The 25,466-nt window shown below is 39.8% G+C and overlaps 2 protein-coding genes across 2 annotated transcripts; both read left to right on the forward strand.

Annotated features, from left to right (window-relative positions):
* Positions 1 to 9,723, forward strand: LOC306846865 (protein shisa-7-like; the record flags this gene model as incomplete). The annotated part of the gene is made up of 5 exons (XM_079380538.1): positions 1 to 680; positions 873 to 1,030; positions 2,714 to 2,770; positions 7,285 to 7,470; positions 8,900 to 9,723. 5 exons carry the CDS (start codon positions 1 to 3, stop codon positions 9,721 to 9,723), a joined length of 1,905 nt encoding a protein of 634 aa, XP_079236664.1.
* A 3,666-nt stretch (positions 9,724 to 13,389) lies between these two features.
* LOC306846860 (uncharacterized protein) lies at positions 13,390 to 22,873 on the forward strand. The gene is made up of 3 exons (XM_079380529.1): positions 13,390 to 13,788; positions 14,096 to 14,211; positions 16,302 to 22,873. Exon 3 carries the CDS (start codon positions 17,106 to 17,108, stop codon positions 21,645 to 21,647), a length of 4,542 nt encoding a protein of 1,513 aa, XP_079236655.1. The 5' UTR covers positions 13,390 to 13,788; positions 14,096 to 14,211; positions 16,302 to 17,105; the 3' UTR covers positions 21,648 to 22,873.
* The last annotated feature ends 2,593 nt before the right edge of the window (positions 22,874 to 25,466 follow it).

Below are 25,466 nucleotides of genomic sequence, written 5' to 3' on the forward strand. Positions count from 1 at the left end.
ATGCCACCCGCTGCCATCTTGCTTTTCTTCCTGTTTGGCCCTGTGGTCTCCACAGTGACTATTACCTCGGAACGCTCCTCCGTGAACGGGGGTCCGGTGCTGCTTCTGTTGCGAGGACGCGGCCGCAAGTTCCCTCAGCCCGATGTGAGGGGCAAGGAGGCAGCAGCCATGGCGGCAGAGCCAGAGGCAGCCGAGGTCCCTCCGAGACCCCTGCCACAGATTATGCTACCCCGCAATGTGACGGCCGATGCCCTGAAGCCCCCGCTGGGCGCTGCACAGGTGGCCCCTCCTCCTCGGCGCCTGGTGGATGTGGACGTGTGTCAGGGCTACTACGATGTGATGGGACAGTTTGACAACACTTTCAACTGCACCAAGGGCACCTACATCTACTGCTGCGGCACCTGTCATTATCGCTTCTGCTGCGAGCACCAGCGCAACCGTCTAGACCAAGACTCCTGCACTAATTACCGCTCACCCGACTGGGCCATCACGACGGGACCCGTCACCCAGACCCCGGTCCGACACGACCCAGATTTCGACCCACTGCAGCAACAGAGCAACAACACGGCTTATGTCATCGGGGGAGTCATCTCGTTTACCATGGCCATGGCCATTGGGGTTAAAGTGGCCTTCCATAAACTGTCTCGACGACCGAGGAACAGAGACATCAACATGCCTAGGTGAGTGAAAGGCCCATTATGACTGGGCTCACAATGTGGAAGGAGACAATGCTGTACACATCTGAGTCTGCATCAGTGACTGCCATCTGAAGAGATCCGTAGTGATTTTGATGTCAGACTCTTTCAGCATTCGCCTTTTGATTCCGTCATACACTCATCCTTCTTTTTTACTGTTTATCTCTCTCTCTTCAGAGCGCTGGTGGACATTCTGCGTCACCAGTCCAGTCCGGTCCAGCAAGGAGAGAGGAACAACAGCACGGTCCTCACAACCGCCACCTCCAGTGAGGGAACGCTGGGGCGGACGTCAAAAAACCTCTACACTCCAGTTCTCCAGAGCAAAGACAACCGGAGTGAGTCTATCTCACCCACTCATGAGAGTTACAGAACGAATAAAAAGCTAAAAGGGCATAATGGATGTAGTCACAACGTATATACATTTGCAGGGGAATGAATAAGCAGATATTGAGAAAGAGGGGTTTGAATTGTAGAATCAACTGGGCAGAAATTCAATCTGGAAGCATGATTTAGTCGACAGATCGACAAGCCTGAGTGTATGAGGTAATGTAGAACAGAGGATGTGTCAGAAATGAGTCAGATTAATTCTGCTTCAGATGCTATGTAACCACATGAAACTAGAGCAGCAAGTAAAGGAGGAGGTGTTTTCCACCTTTTAAGCTAAAGCATTCTCGATTAACATCCAAAATAGGAATGCTTAACGTATGCAGCTCGGAGGCTGCTTTTAGGAAGTAATCAGCAGCCAGTGAATACAATACAAATCTTTTCATAATGTTAGTTGTTTATTAGCTGGTTTTGAGGAGTGCAGTAACCAACAATTGCACCTATGTCTTAGACCTGTTAAGTGATGGTCAGTTTTTAAAAGATGCTTTTCATTTTCGTTAGTGAACTTAAATTGAAATGCTATTTACAATTCAAAACACGTTCACACTATACATTCAAAAGTTCGGGGTCTGTAAAGGATTTTTAAAAATGTTTTGGAAAGAAGTCTCTTTTTCTCACCAGGGCTGCATTTATTTGAAAAATAAAGTTAAAACAATAATTGTGTGAGATATTAAAACATAAAATAATATTGTGATGGCAACTACAGGTTTTAGTGATCCTTCAGACTTATTATCATCAATGTTGAAAACAGTTGTGCTGCTTAATATTTTTGGAGAAACCATAATACAATGTTTCAGGATTCTTTGATGAATAGAAAGTTTAAAAGAAAATCATTTATTTGAAATCTTTTGTAGCAACATTATAAATTAATTTACTGTCACTTTTGAATAATTTACTCCATCCTTGCTTAATAAGACTTTTGAACATAGTGTATATATATATATATATATATATATATATATATATATATATATATATATTCATAAAATTAATTAATACTTTCTAAATGTTTTTTTAAAAATAATTCATGTGCAAGAAAAAAAATCACTTTAATTAATCTTAAGGATGTAACCAAAAATTTAAAACTGGGGAGACCAAAGGTAAAAATTAAGAATTAAGTCATTGAAAAATATATTTAATGAATAATATGGGTATGCACCCTCACTGTTTGTGGTATTTATCGCTGATTTTACATTTGGTGTTCTTTTTAGGATTGAGTCCATTTTGTCATGATTTGTCTGTTTTCACTCTCAAGTTTTCAATGTTTGGCTGCAGTTGCTTACAGAACACGTGCTTTTTAAATGTGCTGCAGGCAGTCTGTCCAATCAGTGATTATAGTCTTTTAGTGGCACCAATCAGCTGTAAGAATATTTTACATTTTTTTATCATCATTATTGAAACTGAAATATGACTGCACTGCAAGCAACGTGGTAAAAGCTAGACCGCTTCATTCGTTATAACTGGACCGTTATTTTTGCGTCGTGTTTTTCACTTGCAGTACTGATAGATATTTCATAAAAAATATGGGATGCAGGCCACTGAAAGCCATTTTTAAGTGGAGATATTAAACATGCTAAGAGGCCTCGCATTTTCTGACCTGGGAGTGGATCAGTGTTCACTCTGCTCTCTTGCAGCTGGGAAACACAGTTTTGGCCAGACTGGGTCCAGTCCAAAACACACCGCTACTATCGGTAAGCCAAGGAGCTTAAGCAGAGTTTGCAAATGTGTCACTTCTGTGAAAGCGCCAGTAAGAAAGCTTCAGATTTGTCTGTGTGTATTTGTCACTGCCTTTGCTTTGGCTTGGTCTTGTTGGTTCGAGTGTGTTTGCTCGTGCCCTCCCACTCTGTCGCTACCCTGATCTATTTTCTTGTTGTTTGTCCTGCACCCAGTGCTGTTTGCACCAGTCACCAAAGCTTATGTGCTGGCATGCATAGTAGCAAAATGCCAAAATCATGAAGAAAAAAAGTGTCTCTTCTTCATGTTTATGTGTGTTGTTAATTTATATTTATATTAAGCACATGAATATATTGTTTAACCAATAGATTGGGAGAAAATCATCGTGCATCCCTATATATAAATCGTCTTTCTTTCTATCTATCTATCTATCTATCTATCTATCTATCTATCTATCTATCTATCTATCTATCTATCTATCTATCTATCTATCTTTGCAGGAAGAACCCGACAACATTTTTTATATATTTGAAAAAAAAAAAAAAAAAAGTTAAATCTTAAAATAAAATGTCTGGGGGGGAAATGCAGCGATCTATATAGTTTATTTATATTTATTTCCAAAGCTTCATTATTTTTTAATTCTAATAAATAAGTTCTTGTTAAAAACTAACCAAAATTTATAATATTTTGCTTATAATTTCTACACAGGAGAGACTTGGTGTTGTTTCCAAATAAAAGGAAATATATATCGGTATCGGCCAAAATGAGTTGAAAAATATCGGCATATCGGATATCAGCAAAAATCTAATATCGTGCATCCCTGTTTATGTATATATATATATATATATATATATATATATACACACACACACACACAAACTTTTTCTCAGTTGTTTTGGTGCATTTCTCGAATCATCCTTATATTTGCAAGGAAGTATGTGCATTTTTCAAAACAATTCGTACAAACCGCACCACACAATGGATTACCTGCAAAAGCCTTACTCAAAATTATTAGTTCATCTCTCAAATGTATTTATGTCAATGAACATATCAGTGCCATCAGAATGAAAGGTCCTTGTGTCATTGTTCACAAACAAGATAATGCTTAGTCATGTTGTCAGTATAACAGTGTTATTTACACATTACTGTATGTGGGATATTGATTGAAAGAGACTGAATAGGATTCACAGTTACACTTTTACTAGTGGTCATTACAACGTCATTATGATAATGAAAAGAAAAAGAAATATGGGAACAAAGGCAAAAATAATCATTTTCAGAATTTGTAACTCTTGTGTTGTTCTCTGTCTACATATGCTTTTCAGTTGAAGGTTCATGAGATGTACCTTTTGAGCTATTTCAGAGAACTGGTTTATCATTGGTTGATCTACATTCTCTTCATTAGTGAAAGTCAAGATTCAGTTCCACAATTCATGGCAAATTTACAAAAAGCCTAATAGAAAAAAAGAATAATACATTTCTTTTACGATGTGCACAATTGACTAGATGATGTGGAGGTTGAACAAGTATTTTTGAGAATTTCATTTCTGATTCGAGAAATGCACCAAAGCTACTGAGAAAAACTGTATATAAACATTTTTTTGTACATTTATTTATTTTCTTTTATTTATACACATATTATGTATCATTAAACATAGCATATAATATTATGTACTGTACTATATGATATGTGTGACCCTGGACCACAAAACCAGTCATAAGTAGCACGGGTATATTTGTAGCAACAGCCAACAATACATTGCATGGGTCAAAATGATCGATTTTTCTTTTATGCCAAAAATCATTAGGATATTAAGGGCCAGTTTTACTTACAGGTTGCGCCAGCACAAATCATCTTTTGGTGTTAAAATTATACTGTCAGGATTTACTAAAGACGCGCAGTGAAATATTAGCGCTGAAAAGGCATGGACACAGTAATTTTTGCGCCTGACCTTACTGAATATGCATTTGTAGAAGTTTCCCTTTCAGATGCAAAAGTTATGGGAGGAGAGTATTAAAATGAATCACGCAATGCGTTTTGCTAACTTTTGCGCTCGTCAAATTACTGGCATTTGCACCATTATTTAACGCACCAAAAAAGCATATCTTTATTATTAAAGTAACTATTTTGTGCTTGAAACGGCTGCAATTGTTGTTGCTAGGAGGAGGCACCGCACAGAGAGCGCGTGGTAGTAGGGAGAGGATTTTTTCCACACGTATTTACTTATTTTAAATGCCAGAAGAACACATTATCCGAACATATCATTTGCCAAGCCATGTTATTTTTAATTTGTTTCAGGAAATAAAAGACGACTTTGAACCCTCAACTAGGAGTCATGCAATACCAGGTCTATCAAAACTTCTTGAAACCTTTCATTTTTTTGCCTCCAGTACTTTTCAACGTACTGTGGCGTCTTTATTTCTTTATCGTTTATTTGCGACTACGCTAATTTGCGCTGCGCATGGTATATTGCGTTGGTCGATATGTAAATGAGATGTTGCACCTGTGTTCTTTAATTTGTGCATTGTTAGTAAATCACCTGCAGAAATTTCCCTTCCCATCGGCGCTGTTTTGGAATGAACTACTTGCTCTGAACCTCGTAACGCACTTCCGTTTTGAAATAATACGGCTCGGCTATTGCCGGTTATGTATATTTTCAATGTGCTGTAATCATCTAGTTGAATTAAACGCTTATTAAAATGAGAGTCCGTAGGATGATTTCGAAATCCGGACATTTCAGATAAAGGAGAAGAGATATTCTGATTACTGTGTGCAAAATTTTTCAAACTCAACGGAACTTTAAATTTTAATCCAACAGAAACCGATCTGAGAAAGCAGTGGCTGCTAATCATACGTGATTGTTTCACCAGCGGGTGTCAGTGCAATAAACTATTAATCGTGACGAGTGTGAATATTCAAAGTACTGCTACGTGTTTACTGTTTAAAATGAATTACATGTTTGACATCGTTAAATTTCTGTAAGGCAGTTACTGCACATTCATTCAGCCATTTTAAACACTGGAATAAGAGCACCAACGCATACAAGCATACGCTTATGAAAATTACCCATGGTTTTACAATTGTAGTTAAACCACATATTAACCACAAATTAACCCGAGTTTTCTAAACTAACCAGAGTTTAACCATTGTATTTGTAGTAAAAATGTGGTTACACAAGTAATCCGCAAAAAAAAGAAGAAAAAAAAGAAAACGGTACTACACTTTACCATAGTAAAACCATGGTTAATTTTCATAAGGGTGTATCAGTCAAACTGTAAATTCAACAGGTATGAAATATAATCAGTAAGAGAAGAATACTGTTTATGAGAAGACAAGCTCTGGACCTTGGCAGGTTAGTGAGAAAATGTATTTATTATTCAGAATGCACTTTTGGAAGGGAAATATATTTATAGGAACATTTCAGCAACTTAAAGATAATTTACGTTAATGCAGAGAATGTTTCATTGTTTTTTTTTTAAATTGCCAGCCCTAAAACGTAGTAATAATCTGCGTTCTCATTAAAATCGATCTGCATTTAGGTGCGCTAAATGCTGACCGGAAACTCCCGAGTCATAATAAGTAGAACGCAGAAGTAGTTGTGCAATTAGTCCATTGCGCTATCGTGCTAATTTGCCCCGTTTAGTAAAACTGGCCCTAAGTAAAGATCATGTTCCATGAAGATATTTTGTATATTTCCTATCATACATACATAAAAAAATAATTTTTTCATTAGTAATACGTGTTGCTAAGAACTTGGACAACTTTAAAAGGCGATTTCTCAATATTTTTTTTTTTTTTTTTTTTTGTCCCATTTAGATTCCAGATTTTCAAATAGTTGTGTCTCAGCCAAATATTGCCCTATCCCAAAACACCATAAATCAATGGAAAGCTTATTTATTCAGCTTTCAAGTGATGTATAAATCTTCAAATTTAAAAAAATTGGTCCAGTTTTTGGTTTTGTGGTCCAGGGTCACATTTATATACTATATTTTGTAACATATATGTGAGAATCATAACAGTTTTATTCTAAAGTAAAATTAAAAGCCTTTGACTTCATGATTCAAAATAGCAAATGTTGCATGCCATGGTGAATTGGGGCTGGTGGACTGAACTGGAATGCTAACTCCAAGGTACTTAAATTAAAATCTCAGCAAGGATGATCTATGAACTGGAGAGTTTCTGAGTTCCCCTGTGACCACTGTGCCCTTGACTACATTTAATCTGAAGTGCTTCAGTAATCCACAGATTACTTATAAAAGTGTCTGTGGAAAAAATTACTACATGAATAAGGATATTATCATTATATAAGGATATATTAAATTTAAGGGAACAACCAATAAGACAATATTCTAGTCACACATCTCTACACAAACATTCCAGTTCCAAGTATTTCTGCCGTTGTCATTTACAGACTCGGGATGCAGCTTCAGTGTTCCAGTCACCCATATTCTACATTCGACCCAGATAGATATGCTTTGAACACATCAGTTGTTGGTGTTTTTCTTATTGTCTTTTGTGCTCCTCTTCTAGAGCGAGTTCCACGCATGAACAACACCCAGCTGGCCTCAACAGGAACACTGCTCTCCAGCAAGCACAATAATTCTGGCTTTCATCCCTCCTTCTCTCACTCCTTCCACAACCTTGCCCAGCTACCTCCATCATACGAGACCGTCATGAAACCAGAGCTCAACCGCTACAGCTCCCTCAAGAGACTAGGTGAGTGTGTGTCTGAAAAAGAGAGTGTTTAATTTCAGAACTGCTACTACTCAGAGGGTCTCTGTGAGGGAGTGTAGCATGGAGTCAGCCGCTACTGTTATAGGAAGGATGCCCTGGTGGCATTGGAGAGTTTCTGCATGTTTAATTTTATCAGCAAGTTTGGGGAAGTAATATTTTAGTTGATTATATTCATATTCAATCAATGCTCGAAAACTATAATTGAAAGAATTTGGAAATTTCTATAAACAAAAATTGACTTGCAGTCAAAAATTGCTTTTTTTTTTTTTAAAGGGTGGAGATTAATTTTCTCTATTTCTACCTAGCATTACTATACATTTCATATCTGGATACTATCTGTATATTTTAGCCAGATTACATTTTAAGCCCGGTACACACCAAGCCGGCTGAAGTTGGTCCTCGTCGGCTTTTTTTCAGCCGATTTGACATGTTGAACTGGTGTCGGAGCTCGTTGGTCAGTCGGGCCATCTGATCATTCTGATTGGCTGTTCAGCTGGCGAACCAGTGCACGAGAAAAGCGCAGAACGGACGTGCTACTTGGCCGTCAGGTGTCAAGCGTGAATGAGTCTGTTTTCGTTGCTACTAGTTCGTCGGCGTCGGCATCGGCTTGGCGTGTACCGGGATTTTCACATTCAACTTGAGTGTGATTGGATGGTGTGATCTCACTTTACCAAACAAAATGCAAATCTCCACATACATAATACAAAAGAGGTTATGTTAAACTGGAATTAAGTCAGTTAAATCTAAATTTAAATTAATTTTATAAACAATGATGGATAATGCAGAAATCTTTCCATCATGTCATGCTTTTCCTTTCTTTATGAACCCTGTAGTTTGTTTTAATAATGAAATATTTAGATTTTGACTAAAGATAACACATTAAGTGTCATGAACTAAAATTTAACACTTTTTACAGCATCTGGTTTAAAATGAATTAATAAATATATACTTTGTTATTAAGATATTATATTAATATATACTTTGTGAATATTAAACTATGCGTTATTAATATTAAACATTAAGTATAGAAATATAAAAGTTAGCGTTAATAAATGCTGTAAAAGTATTGTTCATTGTTAGTTCATAAGGCCTAATGCGTGATCTGTTAACGAACTGAGCCTAATTGTGAGGTGTTACCAAAAAATCTGCAACGTAGCTTTTTTAGCAATTAATTTTAGCTTTGCAAATTACTTGCATAGCTAAATATGGAAAACACATTTGCATGTTACACCTTCATTAAATGTGGTTAATATCCATCCCAGACAACTTCCAAATGAGTAATCAGAAATTCAATCACATTGCATCATTTTAATGCGGTCAAGTGTGATCTGATCACCAAAACGCTTGTTAATGACAGGAGTAATGGGTTAAATTTATGAAAGATACTAATTTTCATATTTCCTTACTACAGAAAAAAACTTTGAGGAATATTCTGGATATTATACCTCCAAACAAAGGCCAGATAATGCTCCTCCCAGCTTTCACTCCTCCCAGCACCACATTCCCTGGGGTGGTGACTTCACACTGGGAGCCCGGGGTACCCTCCCGCTAAACACGTCCCGCACACGTATCCATGTGCCCACTTCCACCCCCAACCCCTACCCTCTACCCCAGACGCAGTACAACCCCACGTTCGACACGATGAGTAAACCACCTCGCCGGGTGATGTCCCAAGACCAGCTTCTGGCGCTGGGGGAGGGGAACACTCTCTCACGCCTCTCCAAGAACCAGCAGCATCAGTACTACAAACCCATGACCACCAGCAAGAGCTCCAACACCCAGACTTTACGCAAGTCTCATGAACGCCTCCTGGTCTCTCCGGACCGCCTGGAGGAGCGAATGAGGGGTGATTACGGCGGGATGGTGCCTACCATGTCCCGTCTCACGCACCACCAGAAAGCGCAATCCACGCAGAACGTGTGCGTGACGCCCTCGCTCGACCGCCATCACATGATCAAAATGAATTCGCACCCTACCTCCGGCCGCGAGCAAGACCATGCGGTCGCCACCATGTCCTCTGGCCATGGGGCCGGGACTTTGGGATGGGGGGAGGGCCACGGCTCCGGAGGAGGACCCGGAGCGAGGGCGCACAGCGCTCGCCGGATGGCCTTCGCCACGAAACGCCAGAACACCATCGAACAGCTGCATTTCCTTCCCGGAGGAGGTGGGGGAGGGGGGGCAGGGGGTGGAGGTCAGGCGCTGAGGACGGGGAGCAAGAACGAAGTAACCGTGTGAGCGCAAAAAGAAAGATGGTAAGGAGACGATGGATAGATGATATGTGATTGCGCAAGCCGAAGGGAGGGAAGACGGTGGAGTGTAAAGAAGGCTGAAGAACGGAAAGTAGGAAGGAGATAAGAAAGGGGTCAGAAATCAGGCCCAAATGAATGGAATACACAGTGTATTACTATTGAGAGAAGGAGGGATGTAAAAACCATAGCATAAGTGATTCTGTTAATTCCTAAATTGCCAGATTCTCCATAAATAGAAATGTGTAGAAGGACCCAGGTCTCCTCTGACCTGTGAGTAGCATATAGTGTCTCGATGGCACTATTTAGACATAATCTGAGGAGATGCAAAAAGGAAAAGTTTCATTACTAGAATAGGCCAAGTTTTCTCTAATTAGTACATTCCAGTTGATGTAAAAGTCAATTGGTTTAGGGGTTCATTTGTTTTTCCTGAATCCAGTGATACAGTTGACCTTGCCTCCAAATGTTTGGTTTCGTTCAATGCAAAGTGTTATTCTCAGAGAGGTGTATCACAATCATCATTAAAATAAGGGAACAATGAGATAAACTGGATGAAACTGTCAAGTGTCCAATAGTACACTGAATTACCTCACGGAAACTATGATTTGACCTGTCTCAAATCAGATCTGACTTGACTTGGGAATGGATTATTGTGCACATTAAGCAGTTTTCCATCAAGTGAAGAAAACACTGGTAACTCAAGAGAAGAACTCGAGGACTTGAAAAATGTCACTTGTTTTGTGACCTGACTCTTTAGTCTGCACTGTTAATATTAGTCCAAATCCATCAGCCATATTAGAGCTTATTCATATGGAGTATAATGGAGGAAAACATCTTCATTGGGAGACGGGTGTTATACTGATGATCAAGAGATTTTTAGCCTCTTATACTGAGACTGTGAATCAAAGCTGACATGAATACTTGTCGGTTTTGATGTTTGCATTGTGGATAAAATTTTGGCTGTTTTATATTATGATCAAAAGGCTGTCAGATTGATGGAGGAGTCAAGTCCGAACAAAAAATGCTTGAGCAGACAGATGTTTGGAAACTGAATTCAGCCATTGAAATCTGATAGAAGTCATGCCTCTTTCTTGCATGTTTGACCAATCAGAGAACAGCGTTATAAGCGTTAAGAGCTGAGATTTAATCATGGGCATGCAGTAATGTCAAATAAGACAGCATACTCTTCACACTTAATTTGCTACTCAAGCTGTTGTATTGAGGGGGAAAGGGTTGGTTATACAATGGACAATTTAATCCAAGGGCTATTCTGAAACTTCTTCATTTGTATCTGTGCTTCCGTGTTCTGACGGCTTTTTATCTTTTCCCGTGACACGGCTGTGCAGAACATAGAGACTACGTGCCAATGAGTGTACAAAACAGAAAAATAGAACAAAATCTGCAAAGCTACTTCAAACACTCTGTGTCACTCTAGTATGCATTATTATCTAACTGATGAGTTAGGATTTAGGATTAAAAGGTGTCTTGTTTATCTATACTATATTCAAGAAAAATGTCTTTTTGTTAGCAATTTCTGTGTTTTTCAGCTGTCTCCACATCAAATGGACACTGTTGTGGTGGAATGTCTGAGAACGACCTGGCTGAGCAAGATTATTGGGCCATAATATAGTATTTTAGATCACTCTGCAATGTTTAAGCTTTTATTAACTTTAACTCAATTTAAACACGTTGAAAAAAAAAGGTAAAAAAAAAAAAAAAATTGAATTAAATCCTGAATGTTCAAATATGTACACATGCCAATTTATGTGCATATATATATATATATATATATATATATATATATATTAGTCATCAATATTATTCATATTCTTGTTTACAAACCTTTTGTTTAGTTTTTTTCCTCTGTGACTTTAGAAATTGTTTTTATTCCTGTTTTCTGTTTATATTTGAGTTTCTAGTGGATTCTAACCTTTGTAACTCGACAAAAAAAAGCATATGCAATCATAGTGAAAAGACAAAACGCATGAAGATGTCAAAGCCAGTGTTGATGATGTCATATTGCTGACTTCTGATGTCAAGGTGTGTATGTGTCCAGTTTGTGTGTCGGTATTTGTGTGCTTGTGTGTATTTCAGTGTCTATTTTGGAATGCTTTATCTCGCATTTTATCTGACTTTTGCTTTGTGTGAAGTCAGAGAATGTGCATTTCAGAAAACCCAAAATATAATTTTATTTTTAAGTCTCTTTGAATGCAAAAAAAAAAAAAAAAAAAAATTCCTTTGCTGCATTCACCAAAGTTACGGAAAACAAAACAAAGAGTATTTAGTGTCTTTTTTTTTAAAGATTTTTTTTTTTTCATGAGATACATAAAGCTTGTTGTAAATTTTCTGGGGGAAAATGCCAAAATGCCATGCATAAAATATTTACAGCAAAAACTTTATTATTTTTAAATAAAATCCTTACCATTAAGAAAGACGTTTCCTGGAGATTGATGTGTACTTTTTCTCATCAATTATTAAATATGTTGGTTGGTTTTACATTTTTGGGATGTTTATTCCAATATATTATGTGCTGAGTATTATGATCTTTAGATTAATTGTTTGTTTACATTGGGTCAAACAGCCAGTGGTCTGTTAAACAGATGTAACTCATTTAGCTACTTTTGACAGCTATATGATTTAGGGTCAATTTGGATTAGAATGTGTGGATGGGTTGTGTTAACAATGAAAGACAGAGAGAATAATCTAGTGGCTGATGTATTGTCTAAAGGTTCAAAGTGGATTCTGCACATTTACATAGGCCTACCGTAAATCTCAGCTTTTCATTCACTTGCATTCATTTTCTTTATATTTAGTGGTCTAAAATATTGTTTAAACCTAGTTTTTTATTTCTACTGCTATGGTGTAGGCTACATTATATTTTTATTTGACATCAAATCCTTTTTTTCTGCAGTATAATGTTCTGTTTTATTGTATTTATTGATCCAAAACGGGCCGTTCGTTTCAGGTTCTTAAACGGTTCCTGAGGGAGACGGACGAGGCATCACCGGCATTCGCCATTTTGAGGGGCAGGGTGGGCGAGGACCTTATGTTCGGGTAGGATGGGGTGGGAGGGGGACGGGGGGGTGACGGCGGCATGTTGGTAAAATGGCTTCAGAGAGGTGAAGCCTCATCCTTTCCAAAATATATGTGCTGTCTAAAAATGCTGCGCGCGTTCTCTCTCTCTCTCTCTCTGTCGTTCTCGCAACGTGAATTAATTGTTGTAATTAATGCGCGGAACAGCTGCTCCGACTGGCTATTTTGTATCAGTCAACGCGCAGTGCGAGAGATGAAATGTGATGTTTTTGAGTCTCGCGCGGGAAGCTCGTGAAATGTGCGGTTTGACAATGTGTTACTACGTCACACAGCAGTGGAATATTTAGAACGCGCCGTTTGTTTTTGTTTTTGGCGCTTTTACTAACCCCGTAACATTACGACGACTAACTTAACGTCAAATACAAGGTTCGGGGTGTTTCATTTAAACTAAGTTACGCACCATGTCCCTGTCATCCTACCTCAATAAACTCATATCATTGAATGAAACCATGAATGAAAACGCCTTTCTTTGACCCCACTTCATCGCATACTGGATTCAGTGCGTTAAGCAGGAACATGTCGGACGTTTTAACATGTAACACCACCCGGAACTTGTATCACTGCCCGGAAACGACCACTGTGAGGCGAACAGAAGTACCCAAAGGAAGACGGGGGCACTAAAAATTGACACGGGGCGGAAAATATTTGGCCGACCATAATCCGCAAAAAAATTAAGCGGAAAACGGACTGGAAGAGCTGTTTCGGTCGAAATCCTAGGATGAGAACGATCTCGCGCGAGGTTAAGCGTTAGCGAGCACAGCCAGCGGAAATCGGGGTTTGTTTAACGGATCGAAAGCGATGGAGAGGCCTGCGAGAGTGTTTTTCCACGGGATGAGGAAAAATGACCTGCTAACCTGAAATCGGAAACCGCCTTTGTGCACATCTACGCTTTCGGCGCCCTTTTCAGCATTATTATTTTTACGCATTGCTCTTCGAGAGGACTTTCTCCGTCCACGAGCAGGTGGGATACCAAAGCTTTTGAATGCATTCTGTTGCAATGTAAAACGGTACGACGTCTTTATTTAGCTAGCTAAGAGGCTAGCAGAGTGAAGTGGGCTTATAGGCTGAATTGATCTGACGGGCTGTCTGCACTCAGTCACTTTCTTGTTTATGTTTCTGTTTTTCTGTCATGCTGTTAGCCTCTACGCAACGAGTAGCATACGCACATTTAAGCTAAATTAGTGCATGATAATGCCGAGTTGTTTAAACTTTTAACAGCTCTGATTTTGCTGAAATTTTTTATTTTGAAACTTTTTGCTGTGCCATAGAGGGATGTGATTGAAAGAGTGAATTCGGCTCTCCCCTCTCCCTCATCCCCCTTCACAGTCCACACAACCATCCCGAGGACCAGTCGGCGCTTTTCTTTCTACCTGCAAAAGCATTGGTAAGTTTTCAGTTATACAATGGAATTTAATTGTAGTTGCGTGGATCCACCCCCCCCCCCCCCCCCCCCCCGTTCTCTAATTGGAGTTATTGGTATTAGAATGACCAGTGTTTTTAGTTGCATTTCAGTTACACTTGACAAGGCTCTCTTTATATTTACGTTAAAAATATATATTTATTCAAGGTGAATTCATGTAAATGGCAGCCATTTGTTTGTTTGCTTAATACATATATTGCTGTACAAGTGTGAATTTTGTCGCCTTTGTTTACGTTGAGTAAAACAACCATTGGTATTTTTAAGTAGTGTCAGTTCACTTACTTTTGACTAATATAGGGATTTGATTTGTGCAGATATAAGCATGAATGTTTGGGTCATTTATTTGTTTATCTAATAAATTACTTGCTGTGCAAGTTTTGGTGGTTTTTACATTGAGTAAAACAATCAGTGGTCATTTAAATAGTTTCGGTTGAGTTAGGCTACTTTTGACAAATATAATAGCTATCAAAATCAAGTCCTTATTATAATTTCTAAGGACCACTAAGTTTGGAATGTATGAATGTGGACAGTTTATTTATTAATTTATTATGATTGTTATTAGCTTAGTTCTTAATTATGTATATTATGAAAAATAGGCTACTTATGTAGTTGCTTAGAATACATTTTGCTTGTGTCATAACAATCCTTGCGTATCTGACAACGGGATGCACTGTTCATCTCAGACCTGGATACACCTGATAACCTCAAACTGAGTTTAACCTGGTAACATGTTATTTTGGCTTAGCCCTCAGACATCAGGCGTTATGGTTATCAGTATTACTATACTGTAGTGTTGTTGTAATACTACGTTTTCAGTATTTGTTACCAGAGAAATTTCATGTTATTTAATACCAATTTGCATACCACAGCAAAAAAGGAATGTACCATTCTTACATTGCATGTTATATGCATTCCTTTATTTAACTAAATATTAAAGTTTCATTTTTATTTTTTAGGTATGCATGAGCTTGTGACTAATTTAGTGATGTTTGTTTACACTGAGTAAAACAACTAGTGGTCTTTTAAATAGTTGCAGCTCATTTCCTTTTGAAAGCTATAAGGACTTCTAAGGACTAATTTAGATTTTTTTCAGGATTCCTTGAATATAAAGTTCAAAAGAATGTAATAACTTAAAGTGTAAAATTTATGCTTTCTGTTTACACTGAGTAAAAGAACAAGTGGTCTTTTAAACAGTTGTAGCTCAGTTACCTTACATTCCTTATAGGAATATGTGAATGAATGTGAATCGTTTATATTAACGAAGGTGCCTTTATTTGCTTGTTTCTTCAGTTACAGTCTGCATGTTTTCCATGAAAAATGTTTGTATGTCATAGCAGTGCTATTTGGCAACACAGATGGAGTTATTAGCCTCATACTAATTTTTTAAATTGTGAAAAAAAATTGGATCTTAGATGTCAGCTGTTTATGGTTTGTTTGCTGTCAATATTATTTTAAGGTAAATTAAAATGCAGAAGTTGATACCAATGCCAGTGAAATTCTGCTATGCCATACCTTTCCATACATTTCAGCACCACAGGAAAATATTGAATTATTGAAAAATTACATTGAACATGCTCCTGTATGTAAGTAGTTAATAAAGTGAAATATTAATGTGTATGTTTAAACATTAAATTATGAAGTATTATGCATTTCTCTACTAAGTAAATGCTGCTGTACGTTTTATTATTTTTTAATTTTAAGTAATTAATTTTGGTATTGTACAAAAGTAACAGTTCTGACATCCCTGTTTTAAGGTAACTAGTTGTTTTTTTTCCCCATTATTTACCATTACAGTTCTAAAATTATTTCTATTGGGATTTATGTCTATTATCTTGTTGTGTTTTATCTCTTTTATCTTTGTGTCTTTAGGATTTTTTTTTGTGGTAGATAGTGATGTTTTGTGAATTGTGTTAGAAAGTTATGCTTTGCATTTGGATTGTGAGTCATTGCTTCTCATGTCTTGTTTGTACCAATCTCTTGATATTCTTTTGAAATATTTGTCCTTTGATTAAAAATCTTCTTACTATATTTGATCTCTCTTTTCTTTAAATCAGGACTGACAGGGTGCCCAGGGCAGAGAGGAGGAAGAACTACTTGGTCATACCACTGTGCTGTGTTTGTGGTCTTCCAGCTGAGGTGTTCTAGACAGAGGTTGGATACACCCTGTGGACTATCTGACCTTTCACCTTTTCACTTCAACTTGGAACAATTGGGGGAAAAAAGTTGCTCACCAGAATTTTCTCATTAAATGAAGACATTACTGAGGAAATCAAAAAGTGGGACCATATTATTCAGAAGTTGTCAAAGGAATACACCAATATCAAGAAAGAAAGACATTCCCTCGTTGCTTCAGTTTTAAGTGGCTTTCAACACTAAATGGTTTGCTTTTTAGTGAAACACATTTTGTGAAGCAAATTTTCATATGATATTAGTAGACATGTTTTTACTGTTTCAACTGTAGATATAGTAATTTTGAAAGACTAATGCAGACCTGTGTTTATTGCATGATATTGTAAACAACCTTTACCCCTTTTTTCATATTTATAGACGATTATTTAATCCAAGACTTCCAGAGTTTTATCACATGTAGTGGTCCACTACTATAGCCAAAACTCTGTTTGTTTGGGATGGACGGTCATAACATCAGACAAATTACTCCCACACAGGCATTTCTTTGTAAAAACTGGAGCTGCTAGCAGATTACTTTAAAGCTTTATATTGATTATTAGTGGCCCTAGTGCCAGATATTTTTTTTTTTGTGCACATCTCTTAGGTTAGATTACATTGTCCACTTTACTGCAGTAACAAGTGAGCAGGACAAAAATATCCTAGGAAGACCCCTCAACAGTGAGAGGGAGATGTTCCAGTTTGGAAAGTACCCAATGGACATTTTAGAAATGCTCAGTGGACACCAGGCCCACCAGTTCAAAGGACTGGGGCTGGAAAGACAACTGCAGCACCAACAACAGGTCCAACTTCAGCACCAGCAGCAGCTTCAACAGCAACAGCAACAACAGAGTGAGGCATCTGGTGGCCTCCTGTCTGGGCTTGGCCTCGGTTCCCTTCAAGGATCTAGAAGTAATGCATTCGCGGATTCTTCATCCTTATTTGCCAAAATGAGTGCACCCCCTCCACCTCTTCCACAACAAACTCAATCCTCATCTTCACAAAGCACACGTAAATCAAGCAAGATGAACAGCAGCAGCGGGAGTAGCAGTTCTGCCTCTGGCTATCCACAGTTCCTACGCACATTTCACCCTGCTGAGGCTGCTCTAGCGCAGGAGCAGCTTCACTCAGGAATGGGGCGTTTCGATTTTGCTGGAGGAAGTACTGGAGGAGGCTCTGGGGTAATTGGAGGTGTTGTAACATCAGCACCACCTCCACCACCCTTGCACCCTGGCCTCTCAGTTCCTCAGCCATCTCCTGGGCCATCCTCGTCATCGCCCTCCCCTTCGAGTTCAACCACCACTTCTAATAATCCCCCTAGCAGTAGCAGCTCAGTGGCTGGATTAGTCGGAGCACAGTCTGATGCAAGAAGTTTACACCAGCAGTTCAGTTGCATGCTCGCTGCAAACCAATACCTGTTTTCTGGAGTGCCCACAAACGCCAGTTTAGAACAGTTTCTAGTTCAGCAGGGTCCACATAATCATCTCGGCCTTGCGGATTCGAATACAGGTCTTGCTCCTCCCCCAGCCCTCCATCCTTCCCACACCCATGGCCATCCAAATCCCCAGCCCCAGCAACAGCAGCAGCAGCTGCCACCTCATGCGTTGTCCCACCCTCACAGCCATGCGCATCCACACCACCCTCTACACCCTGCCCCCCAACCTTCACCTCTTGGTGGTTTTGATTTCCAAGGTATTCCTGTTCTTTCATCTAATCAGTTGGCTTCTCTAATGCAACAAGAAACAGGCCTGCCTTTGCCACTCCCACTCCATCTCTCCATACCAAAAGATGATGGAAAAGGAGATAGTGGATCTGGGGCTGGAGGAAGTGGAGGTAGTGGCAGCAGGAGAAAGAAAGCCATGGCTGGCTACCTGCCCCAGAGGAAGTCAGAAAATAACAGTAGCAGCAGCACAAGCAGTGCTAACTGCCATGCCAGCTCTGGGGCACATGGTCATGATGGGTCCTCTGGTCTTGTGGGAGGAGGTGGAGGGGTTGGTATGAGGGGTCTTGGTGGTGACCCCTCTTCCATCCTCTCCTCGTCAACACCGTCCTCCTCTTCTTCAACTGTCTCCTCCTCTTCTTCCTCTGCCCCATCTTCAAATTCTGCTTCTGTGCTGGTATCAAACATCTCTCAAAACCCCAAGCCCGAAAATCAGCAATCAATGACTTCCAATATAACACAGCCAGAGCAAGAGCCTCTCTTTCATTGTGGAGAGTGTGGCAAGTCTTTTTCCCACCTCCCAAGCCTTCGCCGACACATACGCTGCCATGAAGAAGATGGTGGTGGTCCCAACAGCAGCACAAACACAAACCCAAGTCATCAGCATCAGTCAGATCTCCCCCACTCAACACAAGATGGAATTTCGCAAAATACTCACCATCAGCATGAGAATACAGACCCCATGTCTTCCACTTGCTCAAGTCCAGATAAGTCATACTGTTGCAATGAATGTGGAAAGGGGTTCAAGAAGAGAGGGCACCTCCTTCAGCATGGCGTTATCCACTCTGGGGCTCGTCCATACGCCTGTTCTGTCTGTGAGCGTTCATTCAACCGCAGAGAATCGCTCACTCGACATGAGAAAATTCACGAAGAGAAGCCCTACCGCTGCCCTGCTTGTGGCCGCTGCTTTAGAGAGAGCACTTCCTTGCTTAACCATGCTGCATCAGGTAACTGTGGCAAGCCAGGGAGGAGATCTAGAAGCAGTGATGGTAGCTCAATAAGTTCAGTAGAGGGCAAGGTTGAAAATGACTTTTCAGGTGGACAAATGGATGACACAAAAGAATTGGTATTTTGCAAAAATGAAGAAGGCACAACAGCGATGTCTTGTGACAGTCTTTATTCACAGGGAAGAAGTGTTAATCAAAATCCTGTGGGCAAAACTGAAGAGAAGTACAATCCTGAGTATTCAAGAGATCCTTACCAAACTTCCTACAGAGTCGATGACTATCGTCGTCAACAGGCCAACCCGTCATCCTACTCTGGAGACTCCTGTAGCAACAGCATGTCGAGTCCGGCCCTCAGAAAAGCTCCTTTAGCCCCCACACTTCATCCACACCCTCAAAATCAGCAGCACCATCACCAACCACAGTCTCATCTGCCTCTCTCCTCTCTTTTGGATGACTCCGAGGATGAAGTCACCAGTAGTGCCATGTCTGCCATTGCTGCAGCTGCTGCCGCTTCTGTCTTGCCTGCTGAGATGAACAATACTGGGGGACGAGAAGAACGGAGAGACATTATCGGAGGTCTGCTAGGAGGGCTTGGCTTTGGGTCTATGGGTGCCTCTTCATCTACATCCGCAGGAAATGGCGGGAATGAAGAATGCCTGAGTGGTTCAATGATACCTTTATCTCACCCCACCCAACAGCAGCAGCCTAACTCACAGAATGCCAACAATCCTAATGCCAAACCCAAGCGGCCACGGAAGCCCAGACAGAAAAGAGAGCCGAGACCTGGTGGGGCTCCAGGAGAAGGAGTGAAACGTCGGAGAAGCAATGGTGCTGCTGGAGATGGTTCTGAAAGGCCTTATTTATGCACTGTTTGTGGGCGGGGCTTTAGTAGACGTGAGACCTTACGTCGGCATGAACGCGTGCATACAGGTGAAAAGCCATTTCATTGTGACATCTGTGGTAAAGACTTCCGGGAGCCGTTTCATCTTACCAAACACCAGACTGTTCACTCGGGGGAGAAGAACTACAAATGCACCCTTTGTGGAAAAGATTTCGGATATGCACAGAGTCTGAAAAGGCATGAAAAGCTGCATCTACGGGGAGATTTCAAGCCGAGGAGGAGTAAAACCAAATCTGCTGCAAATCAAGGGGCACCCGCTAATCAAGATCAACCCGATCAAACCAATCAGACCAACCCTGGCGCTTATTACTCCTATTCTCAGGATAAAGTTCAAGGATCTAATGCTAGCACAAGTAACCAACCCCCTCCTAAGCTATATACATGTGAGATTTGCTGGAAGTCTTTCCGCCATCACTTCCACCTGACTGCCCATCACCAAGCCATTCACGAACACGGCGGGGAGAAACTATTTTCGTGTGAAGTGTGCGGTAAGGCGTTTTCCTACTCCAATAGCCTGACCAGACATAGATTATCTCAACACGGTTTGACTCGTACTGGGCCAACGACACAGCCAACTGGAAGTGAATCTATTGGAACTGCCCCATCTGTCTCCGAGAGTGAGGCTGCAACCAATGCACTCCTTCATATAACACCCGAAAGTGGAAGTCATGGAGTACAACAGCCCCATTCAACCATTTCTCTCACGCAGCATCCTCAGCCTGCTGGTTATTCTCCGCTCTTCTACACTCCAGAATCAGGACATCACGGTTCAAATGTGAATTCACTCCCCCAACATCTGCACTACTCAAACCCCACTATGGGTCCCCTCCAGCTTCAACAACCAATCAGTGGGAAGCAGCTAATTTATTCAGGGGTTCCAAGTAACACTGTTCATTCCACTCCACCTCATATCCACATTTCACCACCCCAGCACTCTCAACACCACCAGCAACAGCAGCAGCACCCCTTTTCGATGCAGTCTCAACATCTACAGCAAAACCCTCAGGCCCAGGGAGATGGCACCCAGAGGAAGAAAAAAAAAAAAAAGAAAAAATATAAACTGGCTAGTAGCATGCAGTTGATGGCTGGATTCAGTGCTTATGAAATTGCCAGGAGGCATATGTATTTAAAACGAAAGAAGTGCAGGCTTCAGCAGCAGCTAAAGAGGAAGAAGTGGATAGCTCAGCTGAAATGGGCCAAGTTTACTGGAGGAGGGCTTGGTTTAAATGTAGGTGGAGGCACATGGCGTGTAGGGCGGTTAAGGTTTAGAGGCCTGCGGTCTCTCATCATTCCTTTAAAGTCATACTCTTGCCCTGTCTGTCCCTTTACCAATTTCTCAAGCCGCATAACTCTTTCAGTGCACCGTGTGACCAGGCATCCGCCAAGAAAACATGGCCGTCAAACTCGCCTGCGCTGCATAGTCTGTGGAAAACGTTCTCGAAGGCTACTGACAGCTCTCCGTCATCGGGCCCACCACCTGTCTCAAGGGGCGTTCTCTTGCTCTCGATGTCCCTCTCGATTCTGGAATGGCACACTCCTGCAGCGCCACAAATTTGCTTGTCGGCGTGTCAGTAGAGGAATCAAAATGTCAATAAAGGGGATTAATGCTCAGAAGGCAGAGGACCAGACTGAAAGATCAACAGTTGTGACAGGTTACAGGCATTAAGTAAATTGACATCAAAATTTACATAAAAACTGATGCTTTCGAGGCAAGGATCACGTGAAAGTAGGCATAGAGGACTTCGGTGGAAATCGCCACACATTCAACTCGTGGTGAGACTATAACCAGGGGAGTGCCTCTTAAAGATAAAAGACTCGGTTGACGTGAAAACAAGCCTGTACCTAAAGAACCATCCATTATCGACATGGATCTCTAACACGGTTTCTCCAAAGGGGAAGAATATTCTAGATTATGGAACTGTTTTTTGGTAGCACCTTTGTTGTAATGGTAGCATCTCTATCCTCTAAAAATGCATTCATTATGTATTTTCTTAACTTTATTTGTGCTGCAATGATGGATGCATACCAGTGAAAGTGAACTAATTTGAACAGTAACAATCTATTCTCTAAACTAGTTTCCTCCCAGTACTCAGAGCTTAACGGTATAGCCTTTGTTTACTCTCAATTATACGTAGCTTTTTTGTTCATTGAGGTGTTGTTTTGTTTCCCCCCCTTTTGCTGTCTTCATGTTAAAATGCAAATATTTGACCTGGAACTGAAAGTTACTGGTTTTGGGAAGAGAATCAAGTACATGGTGTGTGTATTCCCTATGAACAGCCTCAATTATGACACTCCATTGTTGAATTGAACAGTGTCTCAAAGAGGACTCGCTGCAGTGAAACTGTCAAAACGTGCAAAATATTCTGCAGAGCTGACGCGGAGGGGACATATAATGGTGTTGCTAATGCCATGTTCCTGTGTTTAATGTCATCTGTTTTTTAAGAAATATGTAAAGAAACCTTTGCAGGTGTTTCTATGGCAAGTGTTAATGTTTTTGGTTATGAGATTGGCTTGCGGGAGCGAGGAATAGCCAGTCTGTACTGTACAATGCGTATTATATTTTATTATGTAACAGTTGTTCTTTTTTTATTATTCAAAGTATAAGTTTTTTTTTTTTTTAAATAATTTTTACTATTTTAGGGGTGGGTGGGGGCCTGTCATTGTAAGATGTGGGGAATATATGTATCAGTGTGATTTTTGTTCCCTGCCCCTTTGATCTGTTTAACCCAAACCACAGTTTAGCCCAGCTTTCCCAACACTATTGTATTCATTCTCAATACTTTACTTAGCTCTACTGTCCCAATGTTTCCCTTTCAGTAAACTAAAATACAAAATATAAATACTAAACAACTGTTTTCTTTTTCTGAGTCAACAGAAATGTTTTGTTTCTCAGAAAGCAAATAAAAAGATAGAAAATGTACAGTTTTTGTTCTGAGTGTCTCTTCTGAATGTTTATGAGAAGCAGAGCTTTACCTCTTCGTGACGGTAAGCAGATTGGGTTAATTGGTTATTTATGCAAAGTTAAATGATTTATAAACATAAAATGAGAGGATACGACCAGGTGTTACGCACCTGGTGCCATGGTGCCTAGTTCTGCAGGATGGGGCTGTTTACAGCTCGCATGTGTTGGCACATGCTCTATGCAGTGCCATACACTATTAGAGGTGGAGGGAAGAATGCCCTTAAGGGTACTTTGGTTTGGTGTGTCAGAGGAACACAACCGTCTGTTCACTTAGTTTCTCTTTCGGGTGTCTCCAAGCAAAAGTTTAATGAGTTCAATACAGGACCTTAATTGAAATTAACATGAAACTGTGAGTTGCAAACAATGTCCACTAGGTGGCAGTACTGTTCTCTGTGTGGCAGAGGTATCAGAAATCAAATCAACTCGATTTGCTTTGCAAGGCTTGTGCAGTGCAGGCTGCTTAACAGAATCATGCACAATACCAACAATTCATTTTTTTCTCCCTCCATGATCACATATAATAATTTAATTTGTTTCCAAATCTGTTATGTTGTACTAATATATTCTGAACACTAGTATAAGGAAATTTCAGATTTAAAGTTACTGTAACAGTCTTTGTATACTCATGTTTTGTATAAAAAACCTGGATTTATCTGAAATTTCAGGCAAAGTTGTGACATATTGGCCTGAAAAAGTTGCAGAAATTTACATAGCGAGTGTATTTTTTTCTAACATTTCAAAAAGTGAAACTTTCACATATATTTTACATTCATAACATGTAAAGTAAGACATTTCAAAAGTTTTTTTGTTTTAATTTTGATGATTAGAGCTTACAGCTCATGAAAGTCAAAATCCAGTACCTCAAAATATTAGAATATTTATATTTGAGTTTCATTAAACGACCATCTCTACAGTATAAATTCTGGGTATCTCTTGTTAAACCACAATAATGGGGAAGAATGCTGACTTGGCAATGATCCAGAAGACAATCATTGACACCCTCCACAAAGAGGGTAAGTCACAGAGGGTCATTACTGAAAGGAGTGGGTATTCACAGAGTGCTGTGTCAAAGCATATTAAATGTAAAGTTGACTGGAAGGAAGAAATTGGGTAGGAAAAGGTGCACAAGCAACAGGGATGACCGCAAGCTTGAGAATACTGTCAAGCAAAGCTGATTCAAACACTTGGGAGAGCTTCACAAGGAGTGGAATGAAGCTGGAGTGCATCAAGAGTCACCACGCTCAGATGTCTTCAGGAAAAGGGCTACCAAGCCACTTATGAAACAGAAACATCGTCAGAAGCATCTTACCTGGGCTAAGGAGAAAAAGAACTGGACTGTTGCTCAGTGGTCCAAAGTCCTCTTTTTTAGATAAATTTAAATTGTGCATTTCATTTGGAAATCAATGTCTGGAGTCTGGAGGGAGACAGGAGAGGCACTGAACCCAAACTGCTGGAAGTCCAGTTTGAAGTTTCCACAGTCAGTGATGATTTGGGGTGCCGTGACGTCTGCTGGTGTTGGTCCATTGTGTTTTATCAAGTCCAGAGTCAATGCAGCTGTCTATCAGGAGATTTTGAAGCACTTTATGCTTCCATCTACTGACAAGCTTTATGGAGATGCTGATTTGCTTTTCCAGCAGGAATTTATCACCTGCCCACAGTTGCTGACCATGATATTACTGTGCTTGATTGGCCAGCCAACATGCCTGACCTGAACCCCATATGGAATCTATGGTATATTTTCAAGAGAAAGATGAGAAACAGTCGAACTAATAATACAGGCCAACTGAAGGCTCAATAGTGCCTCAGCAGAGCCACATGCTGATTGCTTCCATGCCATTCCTCACTGATGCTGGAGTTTGTGCTAAAGGATCCCTGACAAAGTATTGAGTGCATAAATGAACATACTTTAAAGAACTTGAACTTTTCTGCTTTGCAAATCCTTTTTTTGATTGATCTTAGGAAATATTCTAATATTTTGAGATACTGGATTTTGACTTTCATGAGCTGTAAGCTCTAATCATCAAAATTAAAACAAAAAAACTTTAGAAATGTCTTACTTTACATGTAATGAATCTAAAATATATATGAAAGTTTCACTTTTTGAAATAAGTTACAAAAAAAATCTGTTTTTCACAATATTCTAATTTTTTTTAGATGTACCTGTATGTATTGGTTCTTCTGAGTGCTTTTACATGTTTGCTTGTAAATCAGGATGAAACATAAGTCTATCTTTTGAGGTTCTTAACCTCAACACTATATTTTAAATTAATACAAAAGACTGGTGCCTGCCTTATGGTGCCACCCCAGTCTCTATAAATAAATAAAATAAAATAAAAATATTCAATAATCCTTAATTGCATTTCACACATCTTTTTTACCAGTAATTTTCCATAAACTGTTCAGTTGTTTATCACTGGTTAAAAGCCTTTCAAAACCCACTTATGAAGAACAACTTCTATCCAATAAAATATAGAGATGAGCATAACTAGACAAAGCTATAAAAATGTCCATAGAAATTTCTAT

Source organism: Barbus barbus (assembly GCF_936440315.1).
Source record: "Barbus barbus genome assembly, chromosome: 27".
Classification (NCBI taxonomy): domain Eukaryota; kingdom Metazoa; phylum Chordata; class Actinopteri; order Cypriniformes; family Cyprinidae; genus Barbus; species Barbus barbus.